The following is a 19,995-nucleotide window of genomic DNA, read 5'->3' as shown; positions in this document are numbered from 1 at the left end:
TGGCTCGGAGGTGAGCGGATGAGCCAGTCGATGTGGCTACTGGAGATATTGCCAAGTGGACTGGACTGTGGTGCTGCTGTGTGCGCGTGTCCTTGGGTGGGCGTCTCCACTCAGGAGTTGATGATAATAGCAGCCGGCGAGATAGAGCAAGGGTCTCGGGTGAGGAATTCGGACAGTGCGTGGAGGTCGGTGTCCTCTTGTCCTATCTGTGGAGGACGAACATGCGGCATGGCCGAATGGGCAGGGCCGGGGGGGATGAAAAGTGTCGCGAGACGGGAGCTTCGATGGGCAGGATACGATCTCTTGTGTCGGGCTGCTTCGCGGCACGCGCAAGGATGCGAAAAAATTGCGAGGATGTCAAGATGCAAAGATGCAAAGACGTGAGGTTTGGCGTTGGCGTTGGCGACGGCGTGGGCGTGGGCGTGGGCGTGGGCGAGAGCAATGTGTGTGGGTGTGGATGTGGGTGTGGGTATGGGCATGGGCATGGGTCTCTGGGCACGCGGTAGATACCTGGGAGTTGACCACAGCGAAGCTGGCACCGAAGCTGGCAGACCTTGGACTCTCGAGGGCAGTGAGGTCCAATTGATCTTCAGACAGGAAAGCAGACGATCCCCTAGCAATATCTACCTGCCTGACTACCGAGACTACATACCTAGGTACACTGAATACCTTCTGAGCAGCAGAAACCACAGAACGAGGGCCATTGGAGAATCCAGAGGTGCGGTGATCCGTGCCCTCGTGTGTGTGTGTCTCTCTCTCTCTCTCTCTGACCCCCCCTCCCACCTCTCCCCACCCCGTTTTACCCCTGGAACTAGGACCAAACGGCGACCCAACCTCCACCCATTCATTCATCTACCTAGCACGCCTAGCACGCCTAGCAATTCAGTCAGGTCAGTGTGTCGGCCCCCAAGGCCCAAGCACGAGCACCCATGTGCCATGTGCCTGCCCATGTGCATGCTTAGGCAGACTACTGTATGATTGTCACCACCACCACGAGTGTGCGTGCCGCAACCGTGCATCTACCCCATGCACGCTGGCAGCTGGCACAGCAAAAAGTAGACTGGCAATGTGTCAGCCTGATTGTTCGACGACATTCAGCGACACATTGGTCCTGTTGATCCTGTTGATCTTCTTGCTTTGCTGCAGAAGGGGGGAGGCCAATCAATATGATCATCATCACAGCCCAATTCCCGCCGGCACCAAGATGGAATGGCCCGACGTTGAACACGCTCTGCCTAGCCCACATGTACTTGAAGTCTCTGTGCGTCCATATTTAGTCTCCGGTAAATGCCAGCAGCACGGCCATCTTGATCGCCGCCCTCGGAAAGAACCAATCTCGTGGCAATGCAGTGCCCGGCCTCTCCACGAGCCTCATGGTGGTCGAGGCTCAAGCTATTCGGGTCGTGTCATGTCGTGTCGTATCATCTCATCTCATCTCATCTCATGGCATCTCATCTCACATGCTCGGGGCGCTTCTCTGCATCCAGGTTGGAATGACTGACACCATGTAAGTACATTATAGACTGCCACACTCCCGCGCCCCTCCTCCTCCCACTCTGAAACCAACCCTCCAGTCGCACTGTACAGGCTGGTCAAGAACTAGATCCACTCGTGTTCAAGGTGTGCTCATACGGGTACTACGTATACACGCACATATAACTGACATGGATGAGATGTTGGCTCACACGTGGGGAGGGCCGGTGGAGCCATCTTGTATCCACGCCTCACTGCACATCGACTACGATATTCCATCATTTGACACGACAAGAACAAGACCGGTGAGGTGTGCGGGTGCTGGTCATTGTGCGAGCTAGTTAGGTACGGCAGCTCCACTTCACATCCTTGCTGGGCTCAGGCAGTCAAGGCTATCACCAAGACAGCCATCGCGAACATGCTCCAGGAACCGCTCACCGCGGCGGACGCTCCCGACGCCTCTCCACTTCCTGGAGAAGCCGTCGCATTGCTCACAACCTGGAGCAGAACGCCCTCCGCCGCCACTAGGTGGAAACTGACCGCACCGCCCTCGCCAACCTGTACCACTTCCTCCTCGGCATCGCCTTCCACTCGATCTCCCGTCGCCGGGTCGAACGTCACGCCCGAGATGCTCACCGAGCTTTTAGCGTTCGTGCCGGGGCCCTGCAAGCGAGTGATGCTGACATTCTGGCCCGGTGCCCACGACGACGCCACCGTCATGTTGTAACTTGGCCTTGTCCCGTTGCTGAAGACGGTGCCATCGGTGCTGCTCAGTGTGGATGGGTTCGAGAGCCCTTCTGTGCCGTTCCAAACACCCATGTCGAGGAACACAAGCTTCGCAAGGTCATCGCCCCGGTAAACAGCATACTAAAACACCCGGATGTTAGCTATCGCGTATTCAAGTGCATCCGAAAAGAAAAGATATGTGCGTGTGTGCCTGAAAGCTGTCCTGTCTATTCCAGGCTTTGGAGACTAGTCGCTTGATCATCTTCTCGTGGAAGGCTGTCGCGAACGAGACAAACCACAAGGTGCCTCCACATGCTGATGCTTGGGGGGGGGGGGTTTCTTACGCCGCTGAGGTCACTCGAGTTTGCGCCCGGCAGCGCAGCTATTCCGTACGACTCATCCTCCGCCAACCCCTCCACCACCTTGGCGACGAAGTAGTGGCCATAGAAAGGGGCGCGAATCCCAGATGACAGCGTCTCGTTATTCAGCTCGTACGACCAAGGCGTGAATGCCGAGTACTGCGACTGGGCACCAAGGTGGAAGTAGACCCTGGGCATCCCAATACTAGCAGCCATGAGAACGTAATCTACTGCCCAGAGGGCGGCTCCAAAGGTATCGCTGATGCCGCTACGTCCTCCGCAGCTGACACTGTTGGTCTCGCCGAACACGAGGGACGTGTTGGCCGAATCGGCGGCAGCGACCTGAGGCACGAACTGCGACACATTCAACCAGAGGGCTGTGTGATTGCTCAAGAGGTCCAGGCGCATCCTCAGCCAGCGCTCCGTATCACAGGTCGATTGTGGGTATAGGTGGACTGAATAGGTCTCTACAACCTTGTGCTCCGGATCGACCAGCCCTCCCCTGGTCAGGTTGACAATGTCGAAATCGTCAATCTCGTCCTGCTGGTCTGGCACCCACGGCGGGTCGGCAAAAACGGCGGCCTGGAACTTGGGCGCAGCATCGCCGGCTTCGGCGTACCAGGAAGCATTCATGATGCTAGCCGTCAGGTTGTTGAACTGCGGGATATACTCAGCCACGCCCCAGCTCGCATCTCGCCAGCCCTTGTCGATGAAATGGTCTATCTCGTTTCCGAGCTCAAACATGACCAGCTTCTCCCCAAGCGCCTCCCACACGGCACGTGCCTGTTCCTGGGTATTGGCCCAATTGCTGGAGTTGTCCGCGAGGTTGAGGCAGTAGATGACCTCCGTGCCATCAGGGAAGTAATTAGCGAACGTGGAGAACCAGGAAGCCGTGACGTTCCATTGTGTGCTGGGCTTAGTCCTCTCGAGCGACGTGGCATTGCCGGGCAGGCTTTCCACAATGTATGTCTGATCGCTCGTTGTGCCTCCGATCCGAATAGGTGTCGCCTTGCCCGTCAAGTTTGAGATGCCATGAAGTAGCGTGACCATCAGACTGCTGTTGGAGAACGAGTCCAACCAAACGGGCTCAACTGAGTACGCGACAGCATCCTTGGGCCGTGTTAGTCAGTGTTTTCCACTTCTGCGAATAAGACACAAGAGAATTTCTGGTAGGATTCTTGGAGGCCTTCATCCCTAGCGCCGCTTACAACAGAAAGGGAGCCTTTGGATTGATCACTGATTGACAGAAAGAAGGGGGGGGGTCCTCGGGCCAAATCACTCACACGACCAAGAGCCCGCGTAGGAAGACTCGCGGGCACCTCGACATTGCTTGTATGGGCCATGGCAGCCCCGGCGCCGGCCAGGATCATGAGTGAGGATAGACCCATCGTAGGTGTTGGTGTTGAGTCCGTCTGCCTTGGCCAAGCCTTCATGCCCGTCCCGTCTTGCGTTCGTCGATATGCGAAACGAGCTGCCCTTCTAAAGGTTCCTGAGGCACTCGCCGCCTAACATAGCTTGTGGAGTTCATGATCAATTGGTATATATACATGGGCCCTACCGTACTCGGTCCGTTGCGGCCCGTAGGAAGCGACAAGACCTAGGCGCAAGAGATCATGCGGAGAAAAATCCGGGGGTGCACCGGGGGGTCAGGGTCGTGGACCCCCTGCCCTCGGGGTAAGTATCACCGCGAGGATGATCTGGAAACCTGGTAGCGCTCAGTAGACCCAGAATGATCTCAAGCCACATACAAGCTCGGCCATGCCACTCGCGTTGACCATCATACGAGACACACACCGCGGCGGGCCTTGCGGCGGGCCGCATTTCGCGGCCCATAGGGATACGGCGATACAGGCGTCTTCTTAGCAGCCAGTGGAGCAGGAAGAACAAGACGCACAACTCTGCGATACGGGGAGAATCTCCACCGCAAAGCCGGCGCCGTCGAGCATTGAGATACCGGCATTTGGCATGTCACAATCACAGAGGCAGGCATTGAGGCAGGCAAGCATTGATTATCATGATTTCATATTTTGTGGCAGATATCCAGCATATTGCATTGTATCTCTGGCGCACCCGAAAGCCGGTCCTCGCGGTTCCCATAGCTTTATGTTCATAACTGCACCGGCACCGTATCTACTTTGACAACGGCCACAGGAACTTGACCACCGACAACACATAGACGACGAGCGGTAACCCCAGCCAATGCCAAACCCTTTTACCCACGACCCAATACCCACGGAGCCCCCAACGCCATCGAATAAAAATAGTAGTCCATCGTGACCTTGTCCATGTACAGTGAATGGTGTAATTCGAAGAAAGAAAAAAGAAAAAGAAAAAGTGGCTATGAGTGAAAGGCGAGATGGAGCGAGGAAAGGGATGTGTAAAGGGGGCCGAAGCCCCAGTTATATGTCGGCAGTAAGCAGTTCGAGCCTCGCGCACACCTGTTCCATGCTTTCTGAAAGTCTTTGGAAGCGAGCCATGGCGCGAGCAGCAGCCTCCTCCTCTTCTGCAGCGTCAACGAGCTCATAGCGCGCGAGCATCTTTTCAGACTCGACGCCACCGAATAGGTCATGTTGCACAAGGCCGCCCAAGTCGAGCTCCGCCGCTGCCTGTTCCTCAGAGACGGTCGGGGCCGAAGAGCCATGGTAAAGCGCGAAGTCAGGGTCGTTCTCGAACTGCTCGTCGATGACAAGCGGGGCCTTGGGGGCGCTGAGCTTCTCTTCAGCCACCATCGGGCGCTCAATGACGGGCATGTCAACCTTCTCGTCGTGCGCAGACTCGAATACCTCACCAACAAAGTTGGATGACTTGCCAGCGAGGACAGACGCATCGAGGAGCGGCTCAGGGGTCTCGAGGACTGCATAGACCTGAGGCTGGTAGTTGTAGGCATCGGCGTCGACGCCAACCATGGAAAAGTCCATGTTCTGCTCTGGAAGCATGGCCAAGCCGATCTGTTGGCGTTGCACCTGCTGGTGTGTGGCGTAGGGGTTCACGTCCTTCGGGGCCTGGCGGGCGTCTTGCCTCTGGTCAACCTGAGGGGCGGGTTGGGAGGCAGGGGCAGGGTTTGTGCTGAGGCGCTCGAGAAAGTCGGAGAAGGAAGGCGAAGACAGGAGCATGCGGGTCAGATCAGATAGACGCTTGTTCTCGTCGAGCAAGGCCCGGTTCTGAGCCCTCAAATCGCCGTTCTCGGTCACCTTGCCGGCGATCTCAGCCTCGAGCTGGGTAATGTATTCTGGATTCTTGTTAGCAATGTGGATGGAAGCATTGGGGTGCGTAGCTGAAACAATGCGAACGTACCTTTCCTCCTTGATCGGAAAGCGCGGGCGGAGACCTTGTTGCGCAGCTGTCGTCGCTCCTTGCTGCTCAGCTTCTTGCCCTCCTCACTTGCCAGAAGCCTCTCGTCCTCGTCCATGTCGTCCTCGTCCTTCCTAGCGCGGGGAAGGTTCATCAGAGGAGCGTTGTTCTGAGACTCGGGGCCCGAGGACTTGGCACGCATGGAGTTGAGGAGCTGGGTGATCTTCTGCTCGACGATGGGGTCTGTTGGCTGAGCGCCGCTCTTTGGCCGCTGCTGCCTCGGCTGCTGCTGGGTGGCGCGCTGCTGTTGCTGCTGCGCGATTATTTGCTGCTGCTGCCTCTGCTGGGCCTGAGCCTTTGCGAGGGCGGCCTGCTGGTGCATGCCGGGCCAGACGCGGCCGACGTTGCCCTGGTTGGGGACGCCAGGCGGGGATGGCAGGCTGTGGTCCTCGTGCCCACCGATTGCATTGGGGTTGACCGTCGACTCGCCAAAGAACAGACTCTGGTCAGCAGTAGAGGGGGAGTCGAAGTCCATGTCCATGGCGCCCTGGGCCGGGGAGGCATTGAAGTCGAAGCCGTCGTTCATGTTTGCGAAGTATGCGTCGATGTCGAACTGCTGATAGCCGGCGCCAATGTGGGCGTTGTTCTGGTTGACCTGGAGGGTGTTGGCTAGTGCGCCTGGGACAATGCCGGTCTGCTGCTTGTACAGGTCGTACTGATGGCTGGGGCCGGTAAGGGGCTGAGTGGAGGAGGCGGACAGAAGAGTGCCCTGGGTGGTCTGGACGGTAGCAGGAACGGGCCTGGCGAAGGGAGTGAGGTTCTTGGAGGCGGCGGGCGATAGCGAGGGCGAGTGGGAGTGAGAGTGAGAGTGGGAGTGGTACTGGGCGGCGTCGTCGTAGCCGGACAGGTCCAACATGGAGTCGACGAGCGGGTCGACGGCGCCAGACTGCGAGGCAGCCGGGCTCTGAGATTTGATGTGTTGTGTGGACATGCTCTCTCCTGTGTCTCTTTCCTTTCCCCTGTTGACAACCCACACAGACGAAGTCGTCTCGATGTGAGGTGGCGATGTGGTGGTTGTTCTACGCAGCCCAAGTCGGGTGGATGATGGACGGATGGATACGCAACGTCGCAGTGTCGGTCGATCTCGGTCGATCGGATGGCTAGATAGGCGATTGAGTGAGTGAAGGGAGTGAGTGATGAGAATGAGACTAGTGTTGATGGAGAGGGTTGGTTGATGAAATAGACCAGTAGAGGGTGTTGGACGTGTGTGGATGTTGAGAGGGAGGAGTATGAAGATATGAAACGGTTTTGCAGGCGGTAGGGAGAAGGAAACAGGGCCAGAGTAGGAGGAGGAGGAGGAGGGAGGATAGGCACGGAGAGGCAGGTTCGGGGGGTTATCTTTGGAGTGGGTGCCTGTGCTGCCGACGTGCCAGGATGAGAGGTGCCAGGGTGCCCAGGATGGGCGCCGGTGGAAGGTGGGCGCAGCGGGATGGGGTGTGGACTTTTGAGGACAGGAGGGCCCAATGCGAGAAGCGACAGGGAATCTGGTCCCGGTCCAGGGAGAGGACGCGCGTCCTCTGTACCCTTGGCCGCCCACTCTGATGCCCGACAGCCAATCAGCCTGCAGCCCACCAGCTCCAGTCACTCTCTCCTCGACTGTCGACTGTCGGCTGTCGTCTGTCGTCTGTTTTGCCTGTCTGTCTGTCCACTCCTTGGGGGGGGGGAGGGGGGACCCTCCCTCGCTCGACTCACACAGCCTGTCGCCTGTGGCCGTGTCCCCGGGCTTCGATTCTACTTTGTCCAGTCTAGTACACACACGTACAGCACAGCACCGAGGGCCACTGTGGAGGGAAGAAAACATCAGTCAACTCCATGGAGCCCAGATCACGACATACAGCATTGATTGACCCATACAGTCCACAATGGTTGGATGGGTGCTGCTGTTGTCTCCTGGTCCAGTTGAGGTTGAGCAGGCTAACGGCAGCAGCATCCATCGTTTCACGGGCATGATGACGACGACGCTACCATGTACTATGTACAGTACGCACGAATTTCTCACACACGCAGACACACACACTCACTCACTCACTCACTCACCAGCTCACCAGCTCACCAGGAAGAGTCCTCCATGATTGGACAGATCCAAGATAGACCTGTGTACATGGTACTTGCCGTAGAGTCAAATTGTGTCGTATCCACAAACGTCCAGCATCCAGCATCCGGATGGCAGAGGCCTGAGAGGCCCAGAGACCTAAGCCCGTCTTCTAATCTCCGGCACCATCGGCCGGATCCACAACAAGGCTGACAGGCAAACTGTGTCTGTCAGTCAGTCTTTCTGTCTGCCACTTTTGTCAATACAGTTCTACTGTGTATGCTTTGCTATGCAATGCAACATGAGGAGGCTAATCACTCTTCCATCACCCATACCACTGCCTCTCCGGGATGCCTGGGCCAACACAGTACTGCCTCCATACAGCCAGACAGCCGTGACAGCATGGCATATACCGGCGGCAGGGTTGTTTTACCATGTACACTGACGGCAGTCCCGCTTATTCTGATGAGCTGCCAGGCTCAGCCTCCACAGCCGGTTGCTGTGACCCAAGCCCGTCAAGCACAGCACTACCGTATCTCCCTAGAGCCTGATGCATCCTGACATATCGCGCTACTTTCTGGGGCCAAGCTTTTTTCTTAATTCTTGTTTACTTATCAGCCAAACCTCGCCTCGATTCCATCTGAACATGCCCCACGACCAAGTAGACACGATGTACTTACTTGGATCTTGTCTGCCGTACATCAACATTAGACAGACTGTCATGTTGCAGCCCACACAGACCAAGTCCCGTTCATCCCAGCGTCGGCACCTGTTGAGTCTTGCGCCTGTGCTCTCGGGGGGAACAGACCAGCGGAGCAAATCAGCCTCGCACTGCTGCTGGATGCCAGGGTGACTACCATGATGCTATAGCATAGTCCTGGCCGTACAGTACACCCCAGACGCCTCAGACGCCGGCCTCAGGAGGCGAGAGAAGTGGACCCGGCAGTCAGTATCACCAGCCGCGGGCCCATCTCCGAGCCTTCGGAGGTTGAAAGCGGAGCCCATCGGGCAATGCAAGCTGGACAGGGGCCTCCGTCCCTGTGTGCCCTCTCGCCCTCTCAGCCTCTCGAGTCTCCTCGAAACATTTCTGCCCTACCACAGCGCACCGCGAGGATCCTGTGCATGGCATGGCCATGCGCCCGTCGGAAACAAATCCCCACAAGGCGAGCGCGGCTACTTACCCGGACAGGCAAATGGTGAGTTTCAGCCCCTTTTCCCCTTTTGGATGCGCAGTAGATGCACAGTATCCTTGCCTGCAGTCCTCCCGGGCTTCGAGAACTGCACCAAGGTGCTTCTGACGAGGGCCTCCTTGCTGTGTATTAATGGTGGCATCACAGCGCCCACCATGCCAGTACAGTATGTAAGGTTGTGGTGTAGCATCTGGGGAGGGTGGCGTGCATCATGCGAGGCGGCTGCCCCCAGGCTCTTGAAGTACGGTTGCCTCTTGTCATTCCTTGGTCCCACATGGCACTGCCGGTCAACGTCTATACATTGGGGTCCAGAAGCATCCTCGTCGATCGGTTAGACTAGAATTTTGTTACGTGCCGTGTCCGTTAGTTGGCTTTGCTCCTTACTCAAGTACCAACCAACGGTCTTGGACGCCGGTTCTGTCCATATTCATGGCAATGGTCAACGGCTTGTGCCAAAGGCTGTGTAGGGACGGCATCCTGACCTCGATGCCCGAGCATGCTGACATGTATCTGCTTTGAATCGCGAAATAGGTCATCTTCATTTACACCAACTCGATCAGGTGGTTTTTAGGACCAAGCAACAACGCGCCGTGGTCAGGCGGAATGCAGTCATGATTGATGCCAACGTCGATCTTGCCGGGTCAAATACTGTAAAATGGCCATCCCCGGCGAGAAGAGTGGGTTCCTCTTCTGAATTCCGCCCCGGGTGGAGCATCGATTAGTTCGAGCCAGGTCCAAAGATTTGGGACGATCGTCGAGCTGGTCCAAGCGTCGGGTTGTGGGCGCATTATCTGCAGAGAAATTCCCCTGGGACGGAGATGGCCACGGGTGGCCAGATTTTATTTTTACCGACCAGAGCCTCCTGGACAGGAGGCATTTTGCAGGCTCTTTTGGTTTTAAAAAAAAACAATGCACAAGGGACAAGTCTCGCCCACTTTACGGCGGCACATTGCTCGATCGGGACGATGGCCGGTAGGGTTATTTCCATGTGTGGCGATGCTTCACATCTCACTACAAGCTTCTGTCCTGTTCTAGCAATGCTAAGCACTGAGACTATGCCGACCACGTCTAGATTCGGCCCGGACGCCCACAAGGTCCCGGTCTGGAATGTTGAACATGAACATGAACCGTCAATTGAACCCAAACGGGCGTTAACTCAGATACACGAGCCTTGCCTCCTACGTCCTAGCATCACACACCAATGTCCTGACCAGCCACAGCCAGCCGTGCCAGCCAGCCCAGCCTGGCTGGGACTATGGTAGTGACAGTGACATCACCTCGTGGCTCAGCGAACCTTCTGGTAGGGGACCACGCCCGGGACAAAAAAACACGCACTCACAAACTGTACCTCCATTTGCACAGCTTGTAAACTGAATTTTCTATAATAAATATAGAATTTTGATAAGGTTCATATGCTTATTGTTCTCCTAAATTCCATTCTTGTTAAGTTTGTATTTGAAAAAAAATTCTTGATAAAGAAATAAGACTGTGAAGTAAAGGTGTCGTTACACAGTGTGGGAAAGTCTAGGTGGTAACCGCAGTTTGTGAGTGCGCATTATTTTGTCCCGGGCGTGGGGACCAAGCGACACGAGGGACACGAGCTGCTGAAGGATGCTCAGGCCGGGCACTCAACTCAAGTTGTAGCTTCGGCCCCCAAAGACGCTAGCTTCGCAGCTGGTGCGGGTCACTCGTGAACCCGAAGGCGCCGAGGTCGACCGACCAACTGACCGACCGACCGAGCCTACAGACTTTCCCGTGGATTTTCCCCAAGGCTTTTGCTGATGCTGCACAAATGTCCGCTCGCTCGGGACAACGAGGCGGCCGATGAAGTATCGCCACCAGACAGTCCGGACAGCACTACATGCCCACATACAGCTGTCGAACCCGTGGTTGACATCCAGAACCATGCCATCAGCCCTCTTGTGAAAGGCAATGTGCATTGAACTGCCTGCTGCGTGGATACAATTCGGGAGGCCGCCCAAAACAAGGTGGACTGCACCGGACTACACAGTTGAATGCTGGTAGTCCGCAGTGGTCTTCCTTTGTCCAATGGCCACGACTGTGCCACCCTGGCATCTGCAGGCCAGCGAACTATGTACCGTGTACCACAGTACTCTGCCCGAATGTCTAGTTCACCTAGTCTACTTGAGGATGGCGTCGGTGACGCTTACGTATACACTCGCAGCCCTCCTCATCACAGCCATATACTGTGTAGCCTATATGCTTGGTTTCATATGGCTGCAGTGGGGCCCGAGACTTCTGCCATACTCGACAGCTGCCCAGATCCAGGACATCTCAATGCAATTGTCTCCGAGCAGAGACTGGTCCTACCCCGGGATCCGCTTCTGTGCTGGGGGTGGGAGATCAAGCCGTGCACAGTACAACGCTTAGAAGACGAGGCGCCGAGCTGATTGGTTGCTGCCTCCATCTCAACACCACGCACGCGTTCCTGCGTCCCAATCGTCGATGCTGGCTGGGGTGGACACTGCTGTGAGCATCCCGGGGAGCCATTCAGTACCAATGGTGCTATTCATAGATGAAACAAAACATACTAGACGCTTTCTCTAGGTGTGCTGCTGATGAGCAGGTAAAAAGTGGGCGGTGTGTCAGTGCTTGTCCGGTGCCATGGTCCGACACGTCAACAGACGTTTATGGTCTCAACTTCTCAACTCTACGCCCCACATGCTGGAATGTCGCATGTCGCCTGTCGCCTGTCGTTTGCGCCCCCCCCCCCCCAAAAAAAAATTCGATGCCAACCTGCGGAAACCATTCCTGACCCGCCGTCAGACGAACCTCTCACGCTGCCCCGGAGCTTGAACGCGACCACCTGGCGGGGTTGGGTTTGGTTGGGGAGCAAAGTACGTGTATGCTCAGAATGCTCGAGCAACGCCCATCTGTCGTGTCACGTCCTGAGGGGCCGGTACCTGGTGCTTTCAAATTCATTCCATTTACTCTGACACCGACACCTAATCACGCAAGCTCTGTTCAAGAGTCTAGTAATTGCTGTGATCGTCTATACTCTATTCTACATCCACCAAACGCCTTGCTCAACAGATGATGGGGGGAAATGGGGGAATGACACAGGGAAACACCTACTGGGGGACGAGGACTGCTCTGAAGTGCACCTCGCCACGCTCCAGCTTGTCCATGGCCTCTGTGATACCCTCCTTGGTCATGGGGTAAGTCTGAACGACGGGCTTGATTTGGTGCAGAGCCGCAAACTCGAGCACTATGAGGAGAGAGGGTGTCATGTTAGCCGTGGCATCAACACATATCAAGCATTGGAGCGTCAAGCCGAGAGTTCACTTACTGTCTCTGTGCATCTGCCTCGCTGCCACAACGGAGCCTTGCACTGTGATGCCGCTGGCAAGCATGGCCATGTATGGGATGCTGAAGTCGCCCGAGGCCACGGACAGCGGGTGGATGGTGGAGCCTGCCGCCATAATCGGCATCAGGAGGCTCCAGTCCGGCTGGGCGCTCGTGGTGACCAGCAGCCTGTCCAGCTTCCGGGCGACCTTGAGCTCCTTCTGGCCCTTGGTGGCGATGAACTCGTGTGCGCCGAGCTTGGTGGCCTCGTCCTTCTTGGAGTTGCTCCCCGAGAGCACGACAACGCGGGCACCCATGGCGCGGGCAAACTGGATCGCAATGTGGCCCAACCCTCCGACGCCCATGATGCCGACAGTCTCGGTGGGCCTGGTGTTGTAGGCCATGAGGGCAGTCCAGACGGTTGCACCGGCGCACTGGAACGGCGCCGCCTCCTCGTCGCTGAGCTCGTCGGGGATCTTGAAGAGGAAGGCCTCGCGCCACACGGCGTGCGACGCAAAAGAGCCCTGGTCAAGGTCGGCATTTGCGTACATTTGCCTCTCGTTGCAGTACTGCTCGGTCCCGGTCAGGCACTGCTTGCAGTGGCCGCAAGAGTCATGCTCGTAGCCCCAGCCAACCCGGTCGCCCTTCTTCAACAACTTGCAGTCGGGGCCGAGGGCCTCAACCACCCCAACACCTTCGTGACCCAGCACCATGTCTGCGTTTTTCTGAGCGAGGAAGATGTTAGCACTACACTGGAGCCAGGCTGGGGTCGCTGCGTACGTAGTGCAGATCTGTGCCGCAGAGGCCTGAGGCGGTGACCTTCAACAAGACCTGGTCACCGGAAAGCTCATCAGGCTTGGTGGTTGTGGTCTTCTGGATGCCATCCTTGGAACCCCGGAAAACGGTAAAGGTAGGCATGGCGGCGGCTGTGTAGGGTGTTGCGTGTTACGTGGAGTGCGTGGCCAGCTGTGAGAGCACGAGTTTGGAATGGTTCAAAACGATCTTTGGTATTCAAGTGGAATTGCTTCAGACTAACTCAACATAAACACTATGTTTCTAAGGACGAGCATGTCCGGGCTCCTTTTATATGTGTATCTTCACAGCGCAGTATGCCGTGCCAAAGCCTCTTGGGGACGCTATGGCCATGACTAGCAAGCTAGCCAGTCACCGTGCAATGCCGATGACGTTCTCGAAGGGAATGGAAGATTGAACAAAGCAAGGAGAGGGATTAGGAGGGGGAAAAAACTCTTCTGGCAAACCCCATAGTTTGAAGGGTGCTCCGGTATCGTGGCCAGGAGTCGCGGGAATTGCTAGGGACGGGGGCAGCCGGCGGAAAGACGACGCCTAGTCGATCTCGTCGAAACGTCATTAGTGGGTCTTGTCCAAGTTTGAACTCTGCTGGCTGGATGTCCTCGATGTCTAGTCAAGGATGAAGCCGAGTCTGTGAAGGCTATAATCACAGTAGAGCCGCAATGGCCGTAATACCGAGGGGGAAAATCTTTCTAGGAGACTTTTTCCTCGCTTTGTCATCAAGGGGGGCGAAGGGCCAGGCCTGCCAGGAAGGCCATGAGGGTCCGGAAGGGTCAGGGAAGTGTGGGTTTTATTGCTCGATGCCCGCGCTACTGCAGGCTAGCTGCGAATGCCGAGATGCTCTGATGCTTTGATGTGAGAGATACCGAGGGATCTGGGACTGCCAGGCCCACCGGGACCCAGAGATCTGGGCTTGAGTTGACGAGAGATATGAGAGATATCTGGAGCGGATCCCTCGGTGGGGCCCATTGACAGCGTTCTTTTCATCGCAGCTTCATCCAACCTTGCTGTTTTCTGTCGCCGCCCCTCGTCCTTCGGCGTCAACGGCCAGTCCCCGCCAAACGCCGAAGCACGACAGTCGCCGCAGGCCTGCCTCGCCCTCCCTTCACGGAAGCAGCCGTCCCCGGGTGCACTTGAGCTTCGCGCCGCCCGTGCAGAGGCTCAACGACGCCTCGGCCCCCTTCTTGGCAAAATCCAGCGTCACGTTGAGCGTGCTCACCCGCAACCTCAACATCTCGGGGCCCTTCCTGGCTGCGCATGCCATCAGCGGCAGCACCACCCCCTCCAGGTGGCTGAACACAACTCCGATAGACGGCCCAGGGCCAGTCGTGATCTCGAGTGTCTGAGCCCGGTTTTCGATCCTCCACTCTCCCTGATAAGCCGCCCATCCCGCTGGTGGCGCCGATGGCATCGGGTCCACGGCAATGAAGGGTGCTCTGTCGGTGAATGGACCACTTGGGGGCCCTGCCCCCAGAGGACTGTCGAGCAGATCCGAGATGGCACATACCATGGGTCCGCAGAGGTCGCCGCCATAATTGGAGTTAGTCATGCACGCCATCGCATTGATGACAACCTCTTCGCCTTCCCTCACCGTACTGGGCAAAGGAAACGATGCAGCATGCCAGCATCTGAGCGGTAGTCAGCACCATTCTCTCTCTATCGCTCTCCCTTCCTCAGCTCTGACCGAGCAGACCTTCTTTGTCTCTTTTTCGCCGGAGCTTACACGTACCGGTATCCCTCGTTGCTGCCCGCGTGCGAGATGCGCACGAGCCTCTCATCCCCAGGAAACTCATCCTCGCCGTCCAAGAACTCGACCTCGAAGCCACAGTAGTAAGCGTCATCTTCATAAGCAAGTTCCGACCTTTTTTTGAATATCTCTTGGGCAGCGTCGGGTCTGATCCACGGGTTTCCGTTCAGCCTTACCGCGGCCGGTGTCCCCAAGGCTGTGTGCGCCACTCCTATGAGACCCTTCACAAGGTCGAGCGACGTCGTCCATAAGCCCGCTGCACCCTGCTCGGGGTGAACGTGAAAGACTTGCCCATTTTCAAGAGGGTAGGTGCCATTTTGATAGGCTGTCGCGTAGTTGTTTTCGTGTTGTGGAAGTGGGCCAGCATCACAGTAAAAGGACCGTGTCATTCCCAGCGGACTGAGGACCTTGGCCTTCATCAACGACGCATACGAGGCAAATCCCAGCTCGCCGGCAATGTTTTCCAGCATGGCCTGCAGAATCGTAGAGCCCCCACCAGAGTACTCGGCCTGCATTCCTGGAATGCCGTGTATGTATACAGGAGGGCTGTTGGCGTCACCCAGCCCTCCCTTGAGAACTTCCGCCGAGGTCTTGATATGGTCGCTATGGGCCGGGTAGCCCACAAAGCCGGACGCTGTTAATCCAGCAGTGTGGGACAGAAGTTGGGTGATGGTCATCCTGTCTGTCAATTGTGCAGAAAGCTCCTCAGGCACGCCCTTGCGTACAGAGTTCAGCACGACTACATCATATACTGCTTTCCCAATATATGTCTTCACTGGGTCATCTAGCGACTTTATAATCCTGCCTTTTCGTGTTAGCAGAATATCGCCAGACATGTCGGTCAGCTGTTTTCTACGCTAGTTTCTAGTTCCTTGCTCTCGAGATATCGCCAAACCTCACCATAGACCAGGATTTGAATACTGTGCGGCTTAAGACTGGTATGGTAACTCCAGGTGCTTGGGATCCCAGCTGCAGCCCACTGAGTCGGGATAGAAGTGTACGAGAAAGACGGACCCTTCACTGTATAGATGTAGAATGGCAAGGCTCTGGAAAGCCTTGGAGATAGAGCAGGCCTGGAAGAGCGTGTTCTCGTCAGGGCAGGGCCCTCCAGGTAGCCTTTGTTTTCCCCACCCTGCATGACGGAAGTCTGGGAGCATCTCAGCAGCCAAGTTTGAGGCGAGAACTGCCGACGAACGGGCCACCGCGACAGTGGCGCAAGGGGTATTATACTGCTCAAAATCCCATGTCAGCGGTTGATCACTCAAACTCCCCCACCAGGTCCCAGCAGGGCTTATTTCCGAGGCTCCTCTCGAACAGCTTCCTGCTACGAATGTGACTATTCTGTTGCAACTTGGACGCGCTATTGGCCGTATCTTGTGGCTTATGGAGGAGGCATCTCGAGACGGATCAGGGAATATCAAAAGGGCAAATATGCAAGAAAGTCAAACCCATGCTGAGATATCGTAGTCTTGGCCGCCGTCCCCCTCCTCGATATTCTCTCGGAAGGTAAGGGGTTTAAGGATCTGGGTGAGATGCTTGGAAAATTGTTCTTGCTCGATCATGATCGCAGTTACAGGCTTGGATATTTGAGTCTTCATAGAGCAAGCGGAGGCAGCAATCTCTGAGCAGTCCAAGCACAGCAAATGTTACAGCTTGAAATTTAGAAGTTTATGCGGCAACTGGAGGTTCGTTCGCCGGGACTGAGTGACGGTGTGATTGGCAGAGAGGTTACAGAATGACGCGTTTGTCTTTGGGTGTGGACAGACGTGGAGAAGACGAACATTTATAGTCTGCAGTGAATGTGGTGAGGACGAAAACCAAGAGTAAGACGGGCTGCCCATTGTCCGAACCTCTGCCCCTCTCGCTAGACATTGTAAGCTTGCGCAATTAGCGGTTGACCCTTATGCAGCCTCATACGACTTCAGTAAGTGGTTGTATGTGTCATCCAGAAACTAGTCACAGAAAGCGTGCGCATCAGACTATCACTTTGTACCGTCATATTTTACCTAATGTAAAACGTGCCAAAGATTCCACTGCGGGCAGTGCCTTCACATACAACAATATTGCAACAACACCGCCATTGCGAAAACATCAATGCCGAGTCCCGTATAGCTTCTTTACTTCTCCATACATGATCATCCTATAGATAATTATATCACGGGAGGATATCCCAAGGCAGTTTATCCCACAGGAGTTCATCCTGTAGAGGCTTGTCCTCGAAGAGGTTATTGTGACGGCGTGGTGGGCGCAAGTTTGTGTGACTGGAGGTGGCTGCGCACAGACCACCTACAGCCCAAAGGCCCTTTGCTCTTAAAGCCTGGTGGCAATAAACAAGACAAGGTCTTATTCAGAATTCGACAGTTATGAGCCAGACCTGAGAGCATCGCCTCTTCCATGTCCCTCTCGTGACAGCTATCCTGAAAGAATTATCATCTTATGGGATGCGATCTCCTAACAGGGAATAATCCTGTAAAAGATTCGCCTGTATTTAGAGATTGCTGTATTTGTTCATGACGCCTTATCTCGCTTTATTTATATATAAAACTAGATACTGTGACCGCAAAGAGGACACCCGAGCTTAGGCTCGTATTAAACTATTGAAAATAGATCACTAGAGAATGCGGAAAAAAGCCGCAAGAAAAAGTCATGCTTTGAGGACTTGTTCCCTGGAATGCTATCTGTGCAGTTGTGTTCAGGAACGCAGGATTAGTCACTGGGAAAGCCGCTTGCAGAAAGCAATAAATCAATACGAGGAAAGCTTATGACTTGGGCTTCTTGGACTTGGGCGGTAAACTCGACGCCCCGTTTAGTCACCAGCTCTTCAGGCAGACTTGTTAGGAGAAGTGCTACTGAATTGGGAACATGGTTGAAAGTCATACGTCGTTGGATATCGGAAGCGGCAAGGGCGGTGGTAGAGATCACGGAACAACAATGCCACATGTTCTCAACTGCTGAATTCGGAGCTAGATTTGGATTCCGACCACCCGGGAACTCTCTTGCAGCCTTAGTGTAAGCCGACACGACCAGAATGAAAGGATGTTCAGCCTTGAGGGTTATGCTTCGCGGCTCGCTGAGGGCTCACACAGCGAAGTAGTGGCTTGATCAAGGGCAGGGACGAAACTGGACACTCGAAGACACGACAAGGCCAACGTACTCGGCAACAAGGAACCAGTCTGTAAATGATAGACTGTAGCAAATTCTAAGCTTCTTGCTAGACTTTCGGAAGTTGGTCCAAAGGAAAAGCTCAGCAGTCTCACAAAGCTTCCTTCCTCGATTGATATCGTTTCCGCAAGAATTCCGCAAGCGACAGGTCTCGTACATGGAATCCAACCGAGCCCCTGAGAACTCTAAACCGTAGAAAATGCCACCATGAAAAGTTGGGATATGTCTTGGAGTTGATTTTGTCTTGAATGACGAATTGCTTCTATGCAAAGGCGAGCCACGATCATGACCTACACCCGATCACGCTCGCGTGAGGCCAGACATAAGCCCCCCGAATCAGTATATCGAGTGATTCACGACAGCTGTTGAACTATCGTTATATTCCTGGAATACAAATACTTCAACAAGAAGAGCTGTCTCTCTTCCTTACAGCCGCCTTTCCAACCTTCACTGCCCAGCCAGTTGTCCTCACTGCCAACCCATTTTCTTTAAACAAACATATCAAAAAGAAACCATCGCCCACTCTTACTATCAATATCACACAGTTCATCATGGACATGTTTATGCTTTGTTTCCTGACCCTCGTGGCCTCAATGGCCAACACCGCTTTCGCTGTTCCTGCCGTTCTCGGTGGCGGCTTCCCAAGTACCACCAGCGGCGTCGTCAACTCTGGCGTTGAAGGCATCATCGCGGATCCTACCCTCCCACCTCAGAAGACTGGTGGAATGGACTACAACCCCGAAGACATCTCACGCGGTCCCGATCTTGCGACCTTCACCGTCATAAACAAGCACACCGCGAACATCAGCACTTCGCACCAATGCGGCGCCGGTGCACCCACTGCGGTGTCGGGATTTGTTGGGGAGGGAACTATGGCCCCGAATGCTTCATCCGCTTTTGCTGTTCCCTGGAACTGGACCGGGAATGTGGCAGTCATCGACGCGGCGTACTCGCTCACCGGCGACGTGTCTCTAATCGAGGCGAATTATGTGCAGACCTGGACCTCCCAGGTTGCCGTAGTGGACGTTGATATCAGCTATGTGTGAGTGGCAACTTCTTCATCGCAACTACGCGAGCGCTCCTTGCTGACAATCACAACAGGAACGGTTTTACGCTGCCCATCATCTGCTCGTGCGATGGGAAGGTGGTCACCGGCGTAAGCAATCCCACAGCTCATCCACGTTTCCACAAGGCCCAGAGGCAGTCAGGACCTGTTATGAGGTCCTCGAGCGAGCCTCGCGAACAGGAAGCCCCCGCCCCTCGTTTAGCTGCACATGACCGAAGTTCTTTGCATATATGATGCCGGAATGGAAAACGGCTAACATGAATGATTGCAGTGCATAAAGGATCTCTTTGCCTTGGGAGACTGCCCTGTAAGTTTAAACCCCTAAGCGCGTTCAACAAGCCCTACCACGACTGTTCCGAGCAATGAATGCTGACCAGTTATTCAACTCTGAAGAAAATGGACGACCAGAATGCCTGCATCAATCCCGAGCGCGGCGACAACGTCACTAACACGGCTGCTACATTTTTCCAGCCATGCCAGGGCGAGGCATATACCTTCCCCAATGACCATGGTGCAAATAGCTATGGCGAATGCCAGTCGGGTAGTGTCACTTGCTGCGTCGGGATGGCTTGCGGCCTGGGAAAGTAGAGCCCACAGGACTCAGAAAGCAGGCGTGTCGCTACATAACATGGGGTGGCGGCACTCAATTTTGGATGCTAGGCTTCGACCTAGACCGGCGACTTGGACTCGGTGAGGAGTCCATATCGTCCTGTGCTCGGGCTTCACACACCCCAGAGTAGGTAGAGCAATACCAAAGCTTCGGTGATTTCGAT

General features: G+C 55.4%; 5 protein-coding genes across 5 annotated transcripts; 1 reads left to right on the top strand and 4 right to left on the bottom strand.

The window, feature by feature from the left end:
- Positions 1-1,851: 1,851 nt before the first annotated feature.
- J7T55_002180 (uncharacterized protein) lies at positions 1,852-3,946 on the bottom strand (the record flags this gene model as incomplete). Its single annotated transcript, XM_053136126.1, has 3 exons — positions 1,852-2,340; positions 2,544-3,668; positions 3,842-3,946. The coding sequence occupies 3 exons, from the start codon at positions 3,944-3,946 to the stop codon at positions 1,852-1,854; spliced, it is 1,719 nt and encodes a 572-aa protein (XP_052986272.1).
- A 1,011-nt stretch (positions 3,947-4,957) lies between these two features.
- J7T55_002179 (bzip transcription factor) lies at positions 4,958-6,840 on the bottom strand (the record flags this gene model as incomplete). The annotated part of the gene is made up of 2 exons (XM_053136125.1): positions 4,958-5,787; positions 5,853-6,840. 2 exons carry the CDS (start codon positions 6,838-6,840, stop codon positions 4,958-4,960), a joined length of 1,818 nt encoding a protein of 605 aa, XP_052986271.1.
- Positions 6,841-12,223: 5,383 nt separating this feature from the next.
- On the bottom strand, positions 12,224-13,355 carry J7T55_002178 (alcohol dehydrogenase; the record flags this gene model as incomplete). The annotated part of the gene is made up of 3 exons (XM_053136123.1): positions 12,224-12,360; positions 12,442-13,162; positions 13,218-13,355. The coding sequence occupies 3 exons, from the start codon at positions 13,353-13,355 to the stop codon at positions 12,224-12,226; spliced, it is 996 nt and encodes a 331-aa protein (XP_052986270.1).
- A 997-nt stretch (positions 13,356-14,352) lies between these two features.
- On the bottom strand, positions 14,353-15,671 carry J7T55_002177 (uncharacterized protein; the record flags this gene model as incomplete). Its single annotated transcript, XM_053136122.1, has 2 exons — positions 14,353-14,842; positions 14,977-15,671. The coding sequence occupies 2 exons, from the start codon at positions 15,669-15,671 to the stop codon at positions 14,353-14,355; spliced, it is 1,185 nt and encodes a 394-aa protein (XP_052986269.1).
- Positions 15,672-18,707: 3,036 nt separating this feature from the next.
- On the top strand, positions 18,708-19,810 carry J7T55_002176 (uncharacterized protein; the record flags this gene model as incomplete). The annotated part of the gene is made up of 4 exons (XM_053136121.1): positions 18,708-19,198; positions 19,258-19,312; positions 19,494-19,529; positions 19,616-19,810. 4 exons carry the CDS (start codon positions 18,708-18,710, stop codon positions 19,808-19,810), a joined length of 777 nt encoding a protein of 258 aa, XP_052986268.1.
- Positions 19,811-19,995: the final 185 nt, after the last annotated feature.

This window comes from Diaporthe amygdali (genome assembly GCF_026229845.1).
Source record: "Diaporthe amygdali strain CAA958 chromosome Unknown NODE_65_length_99946_cov_58_239854, whole genome shotgun sequence".
In the NCBI taxonomy this organism is placed as follows: Eukaryota; Fungi; Ascomycota; class Sordariomycetes; order Diaporthales; family Diaporthaceae; genus Diaporthe; species Diaporthe amygdali.
The sequence above is the reverse complement of the archived record's forward strand: the minus strand, read 5'-3'. Positions and strand labels throughout refer to the sequence as shown.